At 33.6% G+C, this 17,941-nt stretch overlaps 1 protein-coding gene and 1 long non-coding RNA gene across 2 annotated transcripts in view; one reads left to right on the top strand and one right to left on the bottom strand.

Moving 5' to 3' along the window:
* Positions 1–17,941, bottom strand: part of LOC141541243 (uncharacterized) — a 159,359-nt gene that overhangs the window by 62,144 nt on the left and 79,274 nt on the right. The gene's annotated exons all lie outside the window — the stretch shown is intronic.
* On the top strand, positions 7,444–8,400 carry LOC141566879 (olfactory receptor 14A2-like). The gene has a single exon (XM_074312003.1). The coding sequence runs from the start codon at positions 7,444–7,446 to the stop codon at positions 8,398–8,400; it is 957 nt and encodes a 318-aa protein (XP_074168104.1).

The raw sequence follows: 17,941 nt of genomic DNA, 5'->3' as shown, positions 1-17,941 counted from the left end.
ATTTCTTAGACACAAGACCATATCTCTTTTCTTTGTCTTTGTACTACTCATTCCATATACCTTGCATTCTCTCATTATCTGTGCCTCAGAGAATTTTTTTTCTTTTAGATGCACCTAAAGTACTACCTACTGAACAAAGTCTTTCATGGACCCTATATATTAGTTCCACCTCTTAGTGCAAAGAATCATGTATTTAACAATTTTGCATACCTTTGTATTTATTTCCTTTATGTTTATGCTATTTTAAAATGTATTTCCATGTTCCTTTGATTGTATATACAGACAGGGGGAGTAGGGCCCCTCTTTTTCCAATTTCAAGTAATTATACATTTTTACTCTCACCTTCCCAACTTGGAAAGTCCCCAATCTTTCTCAGATTACTAATTTTGCATACTGGTTGTTATCTTTTAATTAATAGATCTTATTCAATCATTTCTAATGCAAAAAAAAAGTCTGTCACCCCCTGTATTCAATGTCCAGTATCAAAGCTGAGGAAAACTATTCGTCTGGACTTGTTCAGCCATTGGCATGTATTGATTAGTAAAGTGATATTCTCAGAGTCCAAACCTTTGATTACTCAGTCATTTCATTTTTTAACTATCACATATTGATTGCATTTTTAATCAGGAGGGAAGGAGAAGAAAAGAGATCATTTAGAACTCAAAATGAGAAATATTTAGTGAAAAAATGAAAAAAAAATTAAAAAGTAATGAAGATCAGAGATTGCTTCTCTGTACTCTAGGTTATTAGGAATTCCAATAAGAATCAGACGAGGGAGAAAAACTAGGGGCAGTTGGGGAATAGGATTGTGCTCAGGGGAGCTGAGGTAGCTATTTTTCTTTTCACCACCAGAAGTTTGGTTTCTTCTTGGAACATCTTCCTGAAAACGTACCAGAAATGATTCACTGGTTTTCAAAATAAGAATTAGGTAACTTTTTGTGGCTCTTGTGCACAGAAAAAAAGATGCCTAGAAAGCGTTACCTAGAAGTGGCATTTTCACCATGTATAAAGGGGGGAAATTTTAGTTAGGGTAATGAAAAGATACATAACAAGATGATAAAAGAAAATTGAGTTTGGATTTCTAGATGTTGGCATAATACAAAGTAATTGCTATTTTCTAGAAATAGGACTTCATAAGATTATATATCTATTAGAAGTGGCTTATAGCTAAAAAAAAAAAAAGGATGATAAAAAGTTAATTATTCACATCTACCAAAATAAAGGACATATATTTGCACCCAGAGAGAGGACTGTGGAAAGTGAGTGTGAATCATACATAGTATTTTCATTTTTTTATTACTGTTTACTTGCATTTTGATTTCTTTCTCATTTTTTTCATTTTTTATCTGATTTTTCTTGTCCACCATGATGATTGTGGAACATATATATATTGGATTACTTGCTACCTGAGAGAAGATAGGGGAAGGGAGGGAGAAAAAAATTGGAACACAAGGTTTTGCAATGGTGAACGTTGAAAACTATCTATGCATATGTTTTGAAAATAAAAGGCTTTAATAAAAAAAAAAGAGGGAAAAAAAACAAAATAAATGTCATAAAGTGTGGCTGAAATGAAAGTAGAAGCATAACAGTTGAGAATACTTTCAGAAGGCCTCAAGACAGGTTATAAGAAAGGACTAGAAATAAATTCATGGTCTAAAAGTTCATATACAATTCCCAAGTTTAGGTAACATGAAGAATTATAGAGTATGATTCAAGAAGCAAATATGTCCTCAACTTTATGTCATGATATCCATAACTAGAATAATGTTTTCAATAGGACTACTAAATGTAGCCAGAGAGAAAAAAAGATGGAGTGTGGTAAAATAGAACTGAAGTTATACTCACATGGGGATATACTAGAAACATAAGAACAAGAATCATAAAGGTCATTTATAATGGAGGGACTAACAGCAATTGTGTGCAAAGTATATTACAATGGGCTAAACAAAAAAGCAATGAGAAATTCTCTATGGCAAAAAGTGAGGAGGAAATAAATGCCCTTTTTATATAAGTAAAGGAAATGATTTTAAAAGCTGGCTTGAAACCTAACATCAAATGAACTAAGATCTTGCCAACTGGTCCCATCACTTCTTGGCAAATAGAAGCAGAAGAAATGTCAGGAGTGTCAGATTTTAAATTTGTGGGCACAAAAAAAATCACTGTAGACATGAACAAGGCCTTTAAATAAACAGACATTTGCTCATTGCAAAATAAGTTATAGAAAATCGGAACTTCATACTAAGAAGAAGAGATACCACCTTGCCAACAAAATCAAGGCTATGTTTGTTTGTGCCAGTAGCAATTATGGCTATGAGAGTTGGACTACAAAGAAAGCTGAGCAATGCAGAATTGATGCTTTCAAATTATGGTGCTAGAAAAAACTTTGAGCATTCTTTAGACCAAAGCTTCTTAAATTGTAGGTGGTGACCTTATATGAGGTCACATAACTGAATATGGAGGTCATGAAATTATGATTTATTATGAATAAAGTTTTATTTGTATAACTATTTTATATTATATACCCAGGCTACATAAGAATTTCCAGGGAGAAAGGGTACCACAAAGAGTAAAATATTTAAGAAGCCCTGCTTTAGACATCGTGGAGATTAAGTCAGTGGATCCTGAAAGAAATGAACTCAGGGGAGGTCAAATACTAAAGCTAAAGCTTAAATTCATTGGCCACATAACTCACTGAAAATTCATTGAAAAATATCCTGATTTGGAAATTGTGGGCAAAAGGAAAAGGGGAGGGCAAAGAAAAAAATAGTATCATGAAAACAACAAACATGAGCTAGGACAGATTTCAAGATATAGTGGAGGACTAGGGTGCTATGGTCCATGGGTTCACAAAGAGTAAGACACAACAATGATTGAACTAAAATGAGGACTTAAGGAAAACAATCAGAAAGCTGTCACAGACATGATATCATAGTGACAGGAAGACTTTAAATATTATTAAGTTATCTCTTAAAGTATTCTTTCTCCTTCTCCCTCTCCTTCCCTCCCTCCCTCCCTTTCTCTCTGTTCCTTTCCCTCTCCCTCTCTTAATAGGAAATATCTTCATGACTTATTTTTACATCTCAAAAAATGCTTTGTATGTATCAGGCAGCGAATAGACAATATTTCTGCCAAAATTGTTAAATGATTCCCCTTCTTGTAACAAAAGGAAAATTGTAAAATATAAGGCTCTAATGAGGAAAGCCCCTTTTTTCTAAGATTTGCAGAAGAATATATTTTGTTGTTGGGTTTGTTTGTGGTTCAGGGGAACAAGCAGTTTATTGATTTATATTGCTTTGTAGAATAGGAAACTTTTTTCTAAATCCAAAAATCATTTTAAATGTTATCTGATGGATACTGATATGCTTATGATTTTATTGATATAAGTCATAAGATTTAGATATCATAGAGTCCTCAAGTGCTCCCTAGTTTCCAAAGATTAGGTTAACAAGTTGACTATTTGAGCTGCTCAGGCACTCTAGGGCTTTTAACACTAAATAACTATAGAAATACTCAGGAGACCTTTAGTTCTATCATCCTTAGAGAATCCCAGCAAATTTATAAAGCTTGAATCTCAGAAGTAAAATAAAATGATGTAAGAATATAGCAAATATATCAACCTCAAAAAAGAACTGAACTACATACTTCAAAATTTGATTTCCTAAACACTTGCATGTTGCAGCTAAAATTAAAAAGTGGCAAAGCATAGCTAAAAAAAAATATTGATGATTCCCACGTCAGTATACTTAACGTGACTGAGAATATGGTGGGATCCTCTTAGGACCAGAAATCCAAAGAAAAAAAAAGGAAAAATTTTGCCCACTGCATGTCACCCTTGAATATATGAATACCATTCATTTTTGAGAGCTTACTCAATCTCTACATAATCTTGTAGATGCCTGACTGGAGAACAGATAATCTCATCTCAAGCAATGGATTGAAGGAGCAAATGACATAAAAGGTATAAATTTCCATCTTTTTATCAAAATGTAGATACAGTGGTAATTTTGTATACACAATTAGGAAAAAAACTGTAACAAAATAAATTTTAAATGTCCAGAAATATTAAAAATTATATTAACAAATAGTTTGTTACAACTTGTATCTGCAATTTTAAACAGATTCTTGGTTATGAAAATCAAAGGCAAGTGTGGCAAAAATTAAAGACAATGCAAAGATTAATTTTAGATAAACTCCTACATCTTAATATTCTTTACTAGTTTTAGTACTAGTTTTAGTTTGCTCTACAACATAAGTAAACAGATCTCTCATGTTATTCCTTTGCTAACCAGAAAGCATTCAGTTTAGACTCCCATACCTACAAATTATCATTCAACCCACTCAAGACTAACTTTCTTTGCAGTCTAGCCAGATATAAAGTGACATATACTTTATAATATTCAGGCAAAATACTCTTTGTACCTGAACTCAAGTCAGGGTTAAAAAAAGAAAAAAAAAATCCCATCCAACAAAACTCTCCCTTAAATGGTAAAATTCTATTGCAATTAAGGATTTCAGCAATTTAAGGTCATACTTTGGAGTATAATGATCTTTCCAGGGCCTCTGAAGATATGTAAGACTAAGTGATCCCTGAAAGATTAACCACAAAAAAAATTAAAAATCAACAAGATTTACTAAAGTCCTAAAATAGATCATATGGTGTACTAAGGGGCTAGGAATTCAAACAAAAATGGGAAAATAGTCATTAACTTACTGCACTATAACTGGAAATAAAGATTGGGTCCTCTTTCAGAAGGATTTAAAAATCAAAAATAATAGTTTATATTGGAAACTTGAGATTTAGTGAGTCCTGTAGGATTTAATGAGCAGAGGAATCATTTGTTCAACTTTATGCTTTAGGAAAACCTGTTTAGAAGATATGTAATAGATGAATAGAAGGAGGAAGAGCCTTGGACACCAATTAGGAAGATAGTGCACTACTCTAGATACTGACAAGAGTCAGAATAAGAATGGTAGCTGAGTAAATGAAGGGAAAGAAACAAGTGTGGGAGATATTATGGTGATTGAAAGAACATTATGTGAAAACTAATTAACTGTAGGGATTGGGGATAAGTAAGCGTGATATGCAAAGGATAGCAGTAAAGTTATGAATCTGGTGACTGAAGGAATAATGGAACTCTTGAAAAAAATAAGAGAGTTCAGAAGCAGAGGTCTGTGGGTAATGGGAAAAATAATGAGTGGCTTTGGGACATACTGAGCTTTACATAGATAAAGAACATTCACTTGGAATGTCCAATACATGATGGAAAGTTTAAGTAACTGGGGCAGGTAATATACCTATGGGATTCATCATTATAGGCAACATGATCAAATCCATGTAAAATAATAAGTCACTAAGAAAGAGAATAAATAGAAAGAATAGAAGGTAACCTAAAACAGAATCTTGGCATAAACCCAACAAGAGGGCCTGATGGGACAATGATGATCCAGCAAGAGAAAATGTCAGATAGGCATTAGGACAACCAAGAGAGAATTGAGTAACAAAAATACAGAGAAAAAAACACTACAAGGAATGAGATAAGACTCAGTTGTGTCCAATACCAAAGTTAAGAAGGATGCCTTTTGAGAAAAATCCATTAGATATACACGTTAATAAATTATTGAATTTGAATAGTTTCAGATTATATATCACATTATAGGGAGATTGTAAAGAATAAAATAAGAAATAGGGGAAATGAAAAATAGGAATATCATTGTTCTATGGCATCAATTGGTAGTGAGCCCAGTCAGTAGAATTTTGTGACTTTGCCCAGCTCCATTTAGCAGTACAAGAGCAAAGTTACATAAGGCTGATAGCTAAAGTAATCAGGGATTAGGGTTTGACAAATTTTAATCTGCAAGAAGACAAAGCAGCAAGTGATTCAAAAGGAGAGATCAATGCTCAGTTAATTTGTTTAATTATAGAGACCCAATTACTAAAAGGAAAAAGTAAATCAGATTAAGCATAATTGCCAAGTAAATTGTTGAGTGGTGCAGGAAACGGAGGTCCCTAGTTTAAGAACAATGATGCATGGGAAATTTAGTAAAAAGTACTTGTACTTTCACTGAAATTTTACCTTTTGAAATCAATATTTGAATTGTAAAATGTCTTACTGTTAAGAAAATAGACAATCTTTCTTGTCCTGCTCATAACTATTTCTGTTTTGTGCTTATAACATATATGCAATATCTCCTCTTGCAACTTCAATATTTATGTCTAAACCCTCTCCTACAACTTTCCCTACAAATTTCAAAAAGCATGAAATTGTCCCTTGACTTGCCAGTTAGAAATAAGCTCTGTCTCATATCTCTCTGAGCTTTCTTTTTCTATGCAGTTATTCTATTCTACTTTGAATTATGTACATATATTACTTATTCCTCTGACAGACTGAAAACATCTTGAATTCAAGAGCTAATTCATTTAAAAAAAAATAACTGGATTTAGAATAAGGGTCAGTATAGAGCTTTTGTTTTGTCCTTTTTAACTCCTTTGCCCCCATTCCTAAATACAAATGACTGCTTATATAAGACCTTGTAGACATTAATAAGGGGAGGAAGAGGCATATTTTGGGAAATAATTCATGAGGATATGTGTTTTTGAGCTCCAGAAACATTTTAACTAGGACAAAGTGAATTAAAATATAAAGTGGGTTTGGGGATGGAAGAAACAATTTAATTATAAATAATTTATATTATTTATATTATGTTTATCTATATAATTCTCAGCCTTAAAGAATAAGAAAACAATGATTTGTTTAGCAATGGCATGAGAATTCATGCCTTAGCAAAGGAAAGTAGGAGAGCTTTAAAGACAGCATTGGAAGCAGGAAATCTGAATTAACATCATGGTTCTGACATTCCTTAAGAAATCACTGAAGAGGCAATTAATTTTTCTGAGTTCCAGTGTCATATATAATTTAGCAATACAATTATCTATCTAGAAAGAAGTCTTATGATGAAAGTATTTCATTATAATGAAAATTAACCACTAAGAGTAATATAACTACTATTATCAATTGTTTCAAAATAATGAGATTGTTTACAGATTACCATATAAGCTGAGATGTTGAAGAGCCCTAAAAATCATCTACTTTCAGGAATTCTTTGCACTTTTTTGTTTTATGGGGCCCTTTGGCAATCTGATGAATTCAATGGAATCATTTCTCTAAAAGATATTAAAATATGCATTGTTAAAATGGAAACAAATTACAGGGAAATACATTTATCAAAATAGTTTAGATACATAAATTTCAGGTTAAAATCTTCTTCACTTCAGTTGTATCACTTCAATTTTTAAAATCGGAAAATTAAAGCAAAAAGAATTGTCATTTTTCCAATGTCAGGGTGAGTCTTGATCAGAATTACCCAATGTGTCCTTCCCTTCATTTGGCATCTCTTTATTTCTTTTTCATAGAGAGAGAAGAGAAAATCCTCTACCCCTAGAGCATGGCCAATATCACTGTGGTGACAGAATTCCTCCTCATGGGCTTTTCCAACATCTGGGAGTTACAGGTCTTACATGCCATCCTCTTCTTGTTGATCTATCTGGTGGCTCTAATGGGTAACATACTTATTTTCACTCTCATTTCTCTTGAAGGGAAACTTCATACACCTATGTACTTCTTCCTAAAAAACCTGTCCTTTTTAGACCTCTGCTTTATTTCCATCACAGTCCCCAAATCAATTGCAAATTCATTAAGTCGCAGCTGCTCCATCTCTTTTTTGGGGTGTGTGTCACAGCTTTTTTTAATGATATTATTTGCAGCATCAGAGCTTTTTCTCCTCACAGCAATGTCCTACGATCGCTATGTGGCTATCTGTCAACCCTTACAATATGAGGTCATTATGACCAGAGGGACTTGTGTGAAGATGGCAGCTGCTTCCTGGCTCAGTGGAGGTTTGTTTGGGGCCCTGTACTCAGCTAGTACATTTACTTTGCCTTTCTGTGACTCCAAGGAAATCCACCAGTTCTTCTGTGATGTCCCTTCCTTACTCAGGATCTCCTGCTCTGAGACACACCTTGCAATTGATGTCACTATGGCTTTTGGGCTTGGCTTAGGAATTCTTTGCTTTATTTCTATAGCTGTTTCTTATGGTCCTATATTCTCAACTGTACTGAAAATACCAACCACAGAGGGTAAGTCAAAAGCCTTCTCCACTTGCCTGCCCCATCTCATCGTTCTCATGGTTTTTGTCACAACAGGTGTCATTGCTTATCTAAAGCCACCTGAGGAATCTGACTCAATTCTTGATCTGTCATTGTCTCTGTTCTATACAGTGGTACCCCCAACCCTAAATCCTGTCATCTACAGTCTGAGAAATAAGGATATAAAGAATGCTCTGATGAAACTCATAGCCTGGAAATATTTCTCAAAGGAACTAATAGCAAAGTGTGTTCCATGATTATGTGCCTATGTGTATATATATTCACCCATATAAACACATATTTGTATCTAGACAAGTATACATGTATTTCTGTATTTCATATTTATATACATACATATTTGTGCTTATTATGGTTTCTATATCATATATATTGATATGTCATTTCAGTATGTGTTTACTGACTTAATTTCATTGCTTCCATGTTCATGTCAAGCTCATCAATTTTAAAATGCTGACTCCCAAATTGTCTAGAGAATCATAATATGTTTTTTAAATTGGGTACACCTATTCTGGTCCTAAAAACAAAAGATTACTCCTTTTCTGAAACAATGTATTTGAAGATCCTCTGGTTAATTTATATCAACTGCATGGAATTTCAGAAAATATTATATAACTTGAAAATAGATGAGACATTTTATTTTTTTATTGTTTTTATTTATTTTTTTAATAAAGCTTTTTATTTACAGAACATATGCATGGGTAATTTTTCAACACTGACCCTTGCAAAACTTTCTGTTCCAAAATTTTCACTCCTTCCTTATTGTGATACTGAAGCCACCTGCCAGTGGCTGCTGGAGGTCTAACTCAGACCTGTAGAATGGATCTCTTCATGTGAGAGGACGAAGATAATACAAAGAGACAGAGAGGCAGTTGCTGTTCTCTGATCTCTCCACTAACAGGCAGTTGTGTTGTCTGACCTCTCTCCTCTTTCCTCTACCTCCAATTTATTTCATTCCCAATCTACAAGGAACATCTTTGAAGGCTGCTTTGCAACTCCAAGTTTATGATTCACAGCTGTGGAGGCTCTCTGAGAATTGACCTGTCCCTTCACCCAGGCTTAGTCCTTAACACTTCTCCCTACCCACTCCCTAGATGGCAGGTAGTCCAATACATGTTAAATATGTTAAAATATATGTTAAATCCAATATGTGTATACATATTTATACAGTTACTGCAGAAGAAAAATCAGATCTAGGAAAAAAATTGAGAAGGAAAACAAATACAAACAAACATCAACAGAAAGAGTGAAAATGCTATATTGTGGTCCACACTCAGTTCCCACAGATCTCTCTCTGGGTATATACAGATGAAGCATTTTAATGACAATGCACAACTTTCAGCAAAACATCAAATGTCATTTTTTCTTTATGGTTTTTTAAGTGTTTGCACAAATCTAATATTGGATTGCCACAATAATTATTAGGAGTAGTTAGGAAAGGTGTTTATCACCATTTTTTTATTTAAGGATAAAAAACATTTTCAAGGGCAACAGTAAGTGGATGATATTGTGGTTCAAATATTTCATTTATTTTTGAGTCAGGTAATTTTTTTTCTAGTCCATATGTAGTAAAGCTACTAAATAAATAGTTGATATAGATTGATAAGAGGATCTTCAAATATGTTATTTTCAAATGAACAAGTGTCTCAGAAAAAGTGTTAGTCTTTTGATTTTTCTCTCAAATCTAGAACATAAGCAATAGGAATCCAGGATTGGGAAGGACATCAAAAGGTCATTCCTCTAAATCCATATACAACATTAAAAAGTCGAGATCATCCAAATTTCATTTAAATTTTGAAGAGAAACTTTATGCAAAGGTGACCCATTCCCTTTTTCAGGTTTTGTTCAGACACTTTCCAAATATTTTCTCACTACAATTTTTATTCATTGCTCCTACTTCTACCAGTCCTTTTACTCCACTGAAATGTACTTTATTTGGGCTTGTTATACTGGGAGCTTGAAAGGGCAAGTAAAATACAAATAACTGACAAAATCAGTTATGTATTCTGATCATGCCATTTTTAATATATAGAATCCTATTTAAAGAGTAGATTCTTACAATATAAATGAGAAGTGAAACAATTTCTTTGTGTTGTCATTAACATACAGAAATACATTTTTTTGCTATTAATGTGTTATTCCAGAGACTGTTCCTTTATGTCCCCGTTGGAATAAAGCAAATATATATTCAAGATCATGCTTTAAGATGTTCAGCTAATCCTGTATATTTAAATTTGAGTTCTTTGAATATATAATCTTATAGAGGATGTTATGTTTTATGTTAAATATTTCATATTTTCACACACACACACACGCATATGTGAACTTGACCAAGTTACTTAACTTCTGTTTGCCTATGGATTGATGATCTACTTGAGAAGGAAGTGGCAAAATACAACAGTGTCTTTATCAAGAAAACCCCATAAACCATGATCTATGAGGTCACAAAGAATTGGACCTGATTGAATAAATAATTTATATATAATATAATGTATAATATTTTATTAATTTATATTATAGAATTACATATGAACACCCACAATATATATTACATAACATTAAATATTAGAGATAGTTTGATAAATACAAAAATATATTTTGACTACTTTTTAAAATATAGTCACACTTTTGATTTGAGGGTGGGGAGATGGGGGACAAAGAGGTTTATGAACCATTACTGATGTGTTTTAATGAATGCACTCCTTGCCTAGGCATCCCATTTCAAAAAAAAAAAAATTTTTTTTTAAGACAATGACTAAGTTATAAGAGTGAAGAATGTGGTATTTTCAAAACCAACTAGGGATTCAGTGGTCCACTAATAACTACAATGCCCAAAATACCAATGTATATTTTTGAGAATGGAAACAATAGATAATTTCTTGTCTCCTAATCAAAATGCTAAAAAGACTAGGAGATGGGAAAGCTCTATAAGATGAGGTAGAAGGGAAAATATCCTTAAGCCAGACAATAGTTGAAAATAAATAATTAAATGTGTGATAATGCTCTCTCTTGGATGCATACACCAAAATTGGTAAGTAAAGTCAGTTGACAGAGAACATTTGATATGGGTTGCTCCATAAGACAAGACAACACTATGTCCCACACCTGAAAGTGACAAAAGGAAATGGAGACAAAAGTCATTGTTTACCTAGCCCTCCCTAATCATTGAAATCCAGCCATTTTGAAACTCCATATATTCTTCAGTATAATAAACTTCAGTAGGGCTTTTTGAGAATTAATTTTTTTTTATTTCTTTCACTTCCCTTATGGGGCTGCCTGTTTTCCAAATGGCAATAGAAATAATGATTGGCCATCACACATTAATAATCCCTCTCACAATTTTAAGTCATTGCCTGAAACACATGTTAGCTTGAATTCATCAAGGACTACTAGAAGTTCACTAATATTATTCCTGCCAAAGTCCTCTCTCAAGGAGTTCATCTTCAAATAAGGGAAGACAACCAAATGAATTCATATGCAAGAGAGATGAAAAGGCCTAGTGGTCCTTAGGTTAGGACAGCAAGACAGGAGGTAAAGAATATTTTTAATGTTATTTCCATTTGCTTCATAAATGACAGCTATGGCTATTGAAAAAAACACCAGAAGAAATGGTCAGATCTTCCATACATAAGAATAATTCCCTTGATGGCAGCTATAGGCTGGAAACAGAGGAAATCAAAGGTTACACTATTTAAAGAACAGTTGTACAAAATCCAGCACTCTCTTTAATAAACTTAAATTAAATTAAATTAAATTAAAATTAAATTGATTCATGTAGAGGTAGGAGTTTGACTTGCTTGGTACATGAATTCTCCTAACTTCCCTGTAGATTACTGCTTCATATAGGCTGTTAATCATTTGCTAAAACTTGTCCTTTAGTCTCTTCTCTTCACACAAATTGGAAATTGAGTGGATGTACATCATTTGGGTAATAGCTGAATAAATTGTGGCAAATTAAAGTAACGGAATATTGTTGTTCTATTAGACATTGTGAGCAAGCAAATTTCAAAAAAGCCTGATAAGACTTAAATGAACTGATACCGAATGAAGTGAGTAGAACTAAAAGAATATTGTACACAATAATAACAAGATTGTGTGATCATAAATCACAGATCAAGTTCTCAGCATTACAGTGATCCAAGACAATTCCAACAGACTTGAGAAATAAAGTAATAGCCACATCCAGAGACAGAAATATGGAGACTGAAGGAGGTTTGAAGAATACTATTTTCACCTTTTTTTTTCTTTCTCATTTTTCTTTTTGTTTTGATTTTCTTTCACACAATTACTAATGTGGATGTATGTTTAAAATAACTATACAGGTATTACCTAAACCAGATTGCTTGCTGTGTTGGAAAGAAGGAAGGGAAGGAGGGGAAGGAAAAAAAAAAAACTGGAACTCAAAACTGGAACAAAAAGTCAAAAAAAAATTTTTTTTCTTTTCATGTAATTGGGAAAAAATAAAATATTATTAAGTGAGAGGGGAGAGAAAGAATTATGCAACTTTGAGTTAATTTGCCTACCAAATTGTATTCCACAACCACAGTATGTACTCAGACATCTACAAATGTATGTGAAAAGAGTCATGGTTCCCATACATTCATTCACTCAAGGAAACCTTGCATAATTGATATGATAACCTTTTTTTTTTTTTTTTTTTACTGTACTAAAAATAGCAGCAGCAAAAAATTTCATAATAGGTCATATACACTAGACAGCTCTTTAATGAGTTGTATTTTTTCCTAGACCTTATAGAGTTCCATAAATACATATTATGAAAGGTGAATATAAGATGGCAGAGTAACAGGAATGACAGTACAGTACAATGAGTTCTACCTCCAAACAAAACTAGAAAACATGCTGAATAAAATATTTATCAGAAAATTCAAGAAAAAAAATCACAGTCAGTCATTTGCCCATTTCAGGTCATAAAAGGGAGACATAGAAGTCTATAGACACTAGGGTAGGAATCTGCCAAGAACACTCAGCATACAGCATGCCAGTATCCAAGACTTTGTCCAAGATTCATAAGACCATGACTTTGTACAGGCTATAGAAATAGACTTTATTGTCTACTATCTAGTTCTGCATCACAAATTCAGATTCAGTGAGAAAGGTACCTCTTATCCAGAGGTAAGGAATAGCCACAGATCCTGGCCTAGATGCCTTATAAGAAGGAAGTTAAAAAGCAAGAAGTACAATATGATTGGTACCCCAAGAGCAGAGCAGGATCCACTTCCAATATTGCTAAGGTCTGGGCTAGCTCCTCTGAAGGGCTCAGAATAAGTCTGTGTCAGGATAAGCAAAAGTCCTTGCCCCACGTTGTGGGCGCCAAAATGTAAAGGTCCAGTAGTCTCTAAGTTATCCTTCCAGACCAAGGTCTCAACTCAATCTCCCAGCCAGACTCCTCTCCAGGCTCAGTGTTGCCTCTTTTATTCTCCAAGAGAATAGGCTTGTGAGAACTCAGGGGCTTGTGGGAAAATTATTTCAACCAATGAAATTGCTCCTTTTAAAGGTTGTGTAAACTCTTTTTCAGAACTCCTTTTAAAGGTGTAATCTCCTTTAAAGATGTAAACTCTTCCTCAGAAGTTCAAAGGTGTAAACTCCCCTTAAAGGCCCGAACCAAAGGTGTGAACTAGATAACTGTTAAGTACCAACTTAGAACTTAGTAAGAATCTAACACAATATGAAACCTGAAAAGGATAAATGGGCAAGAGCCACAGATTAATAGGAATCCTACAGTCTGTCACTCAGCAGAATTTTCCAGCTGGATATTAACAATTTAGTTCAAAAGAAATTTGATGCTCAAAACTCCAACCCTGGTCTAAAAATTTCAGAGCTCTGGGGAGGACAAAGTCAAAATGGCAGAAAAAAAAAAAACCAAAAAGTTACCTGAGTTCTTCCCAGTTTCCCTTAAAAACAACATGATATCAAGGCACCTGAATAGAATCTGGAGCAACAGAATTTACAAAGAGACAGAGTGAAACTATTTTTCAGAATTGAAAGGATTTCAAGAAAGGTCAGTCTCACTTGAGATAAAAGAGAGTACCCAGGCAAGTCAGTAGAAGGGTCTTAGCTACAGCACAGATCAACAAGTAAGACTCCTTAACCTTACACAACAGTATAGTAGCACAGCCTATCAGTGGTGGAGCCTCCAGTACAAGCTCAGAAGACAAACTGCCAGCAATAGAAACCAAGCAATAGCAGGTGAGACTAGGTCAGGTTACCCCAGTAATGTAAACAAATCATTAAAACAAAATCATAACAGTTAAACCCTATATAAAAAGTTTGGGGCAGTACCCCTCTAACAGAGCTTAACTTTGAAAACCATGAAATAAGCCCATCCCCCCCTAAAAAAGCAAGAAACAAAAAAAGAATCTTGACAAGATAAAGCTACTAGGACAAGGGAAGATCACAGCACCTACTTAGGAGAGGACAAAATGCCTACATGTAAAACTTCAAAGGGGAATATGAATTAGTTTCAAACTCAAAAAGTTTTATTTTTTTAATAAATTTTATTTTTTAGTTTATACATGTGTATATTATATATATATATATATATATATACATATATATACATATATATGGATAGATATACACACACATACACACACACACACACACACATACACACACATATATATAAAATTCCACATTAGTCATTTTGGAAGAGAGATCTAAGAACAAAAAAAAAAAAAAAAAAAAAAAAAAAAAAAAAAAAAAAAGCACAAGAATCAGGGGGAAGGAGAAGGCAAAAAAGTGAAAACAATATGCTTCAATCTGCATTGTCTCCATAGTTTTCTCTCTGAATATGGATGGCATTTTCCGATCAAAGTTTATTGGAATTACCTTGTACTACTGAATTGCCAATAAGACCCAAGTCTATCATAGTTGATCATCACACAATCACACAATCCTTTTAGCACAATTTTCCAAGCTTCTGGCTCTCTCTTGCATACCTCTCATTTCTTTTCCCAATTTTTCTTCTGCTTATCTAATTTGACTTTTAAAATCTTTTTGGAACTTCTTTAAGAAGAATTTTTGGACCTATGGCATTAGCCTAAATGACAGAAAAAGATAATGATAAATGTTGGAGAAGATGTGGGAAAACTGGGACACAAATGCATTGTTGATAGAATTGTAAACTGATCCAACTATTTTGGAGAAAAATTTGGAACTATGCCCAAAGAGTATATAGTTATTCCCTATATCTTCTGCATGTAAAGCTTCTAGGAAAGATTCAACATAGATGGGCATATTCTAGAAGTTAAGTCTCAAGTTGAGAACAGATTTGTATTTCAAGGTGGTTATTCTAGATTAGTGGTATACAATCTTTGATCAACACAAAATAAAAAAAGAATTGGGCCAAGTTGGTCTCAAAATGGTACCACTACCCTCATTTCTAGAACAATTCTAGACCACTGGACTACTGATAATATCAAAATGACAGAATCTTACTTAGACTGAGTATCCATCTTGGGCACAGGATAGCATTTAAAATTGCTTTAGAATCTATAGCACCATAAGTCTAAAAATCTGGAAAGATTAAAAGATCTGGAAAGATTGGTTTATAAAGAGCAAATTCATGTTTGATTCAACACAGGAACCAGGAAGAATTTTCAAGTCGACCTTGACATTAGAAACATGGGTTAACATTGATTCTAACTCATTTAGTAACCACTGGAAATTCACCTAAATTCTCTGAACCTTAGTATCCTTTTGTGTCAATTGATAATAATACTACATGAACACATTTTTTAAAAAAATCTCACTATTACTCTCATCTTTTTCAAAATGAAAATCCTGTTCTTAGATTTGCAATTTCTTTGGAATGTAGAAAAACATTTGAAAATCATCTGGTTCATTAATTCTTCATCTTTCACATGGTTTGGGACCTTTCTGTTGAAGTCTATGGGAACTTTATTTAATAATACTGTTAAATGTATAAAATGAAACAGATTTCAAAGGAAACCAACTCTATTGAAATAAACTTAACAATGTATTTTTTAAAACGTCATGGGCTTCATGGTCCAATCCATTAACAAATGAGAAAATTGAGGTAGACAAAAGAATTGTGCTTTGTCCAAGGTAATACAATGAACTTGAAATAAGGTCTTCTGACATCCAGCACACTGAGGGTTCCTCTCAACATTTGACATCTGCATTTTTATTTTTGCAGAAAATAAAGAGGACCAGGACATGGCCAACTTCACTTATTATAAGAGGATTCCTCCTAATAGGCTTTTTCAACACCTGGAAGCAGCAGATCTTGTAAAGCACATTGTTTCTATTGATATACCTCATGGCTCTGATAGGTAACATACTCATCTTTACCTTCCTTTCTCTAGATGAGCATTTTCATATCTCCATATTCCTATTCTCTTTAGATTTTTGTAACTGATCCCAAATTTGTTGCAGACTTTCTGAATCATAGCTTCATCATTTCTTTCTTGGGTTGTTTGTGATGTCCTGTGATCACTGTACTTATATGCCAGTCCCTGCACTATGAAATCAACATGACCAAAGGGGCATATGTGAAGATAGTAGCTGGATAGTGGAGGTTTGTTTTGGTCCCTGAGCTCAGTAAGTATATTCACTTTACCATTTTGTAGCTCCAAGGAGATCAATTGTTTTGGTGATGTTCTTTCCTGACTCAGGATCTCCTATTCTGATAAACAACTTGAAGTTAATGAGACTTTGACTATTGGGACTGATTTAGGGATTCTCCACTGATAATATATAGATAAATATATCTTGTCTCACATGTTCTCAATTCTATTATAGATTAAAACCACAAAGGGTGATAGGTCAAAAGCCTTCTCCATTTGCCTGCCCCACCTCCTCACTCATGTTGTTGTTGTTACAACCAGTATTGTTGTTAATATAAAACTACCATAGGCATTTGATTTAATTTTAGACCTGTTTTCATCAATATTCTATGGTGGTACCTCCAGCTCTAAACTCTTGTTACCTATATAGTCTAATGAACAAGTACATGAAAACTGCTCAGAAGAAGCTCATGGCTTGAAATACTTTTCAAAGAGATTAGTAGCAAAGAATTTTCTATGAGCATATGTGACAAGGGGGAAAAAAGGAAAGAAATTAAAAGGAAAAGAAAGATTGAAAAGAAAAAAAGAAAGAGAAGAGAGCAAAGGAAGGAGGGAGGGAGAGCTAAGAACATGTCAATAAATTATTTTCCATGTTTATACACCCATATAAGTGACTCAAATTATAACTACTTTACATTTCTATAGTTATTTATACTTTTTAATGTGCTTTCACATCCAAACGTCTGATTCTCTACACTAACCAGAAGGAATGCTTAATAAAGGTATAATAACCATCATTTTACAGTTAAGAAAACTGCATCCTGGGGACAGCTAGCTGGCACAGTGGATAGAGCATCAGCCCTGAAATCAGGAAGACTTGAGTTCAAATCTGGTCTCAAACACTTAACACTTCCTAGCTATATGACTCTGACCAAGTCACCCTAATTAGCTCAGAAAAAAAAAGTAAAAAAGAAAATCAAATTTGTTGTATCAAAAATAAAAAGAGTGACCTCAAATTTATATGTATCCAAGCCATTCTCCACTTAATAAATGGGATATGAACAACTTTCAGATGAAGAAATTAAAACCATTTCTAATCATAAGGTGCTCTAAATCACTATTAATCAGAGAAACGCAAATTAAGACAACCCTGACATTCCACTATACACCTCTCAGATTAGCTAAGATGACAGGAAAAGACAAGGAGGTTGAATGTTGGAGAGGATGTGGG

Source organism: Sminthopsis crassicaudata, chromosome 4 (genome assembly GCF_048593235.1).
Source record: "Sminthopsis crassicaudata isolate SCR6 chromosome 4, ASM4859323v1, whole genome shotgun sequence".
NCBI classification, from domain to species: Eukaryota; Metazoa; Chordata; class Mammalia; order Dasyuromorphia; family Dasyuridae; genus Sminthopsis; species Sminthopsis crassicaudata.
The sequence above is the reverse complement of the archived record's forward strand: the minus strand, read 5'-3'. Positions and strand labels throughout refer to the sequence as shown.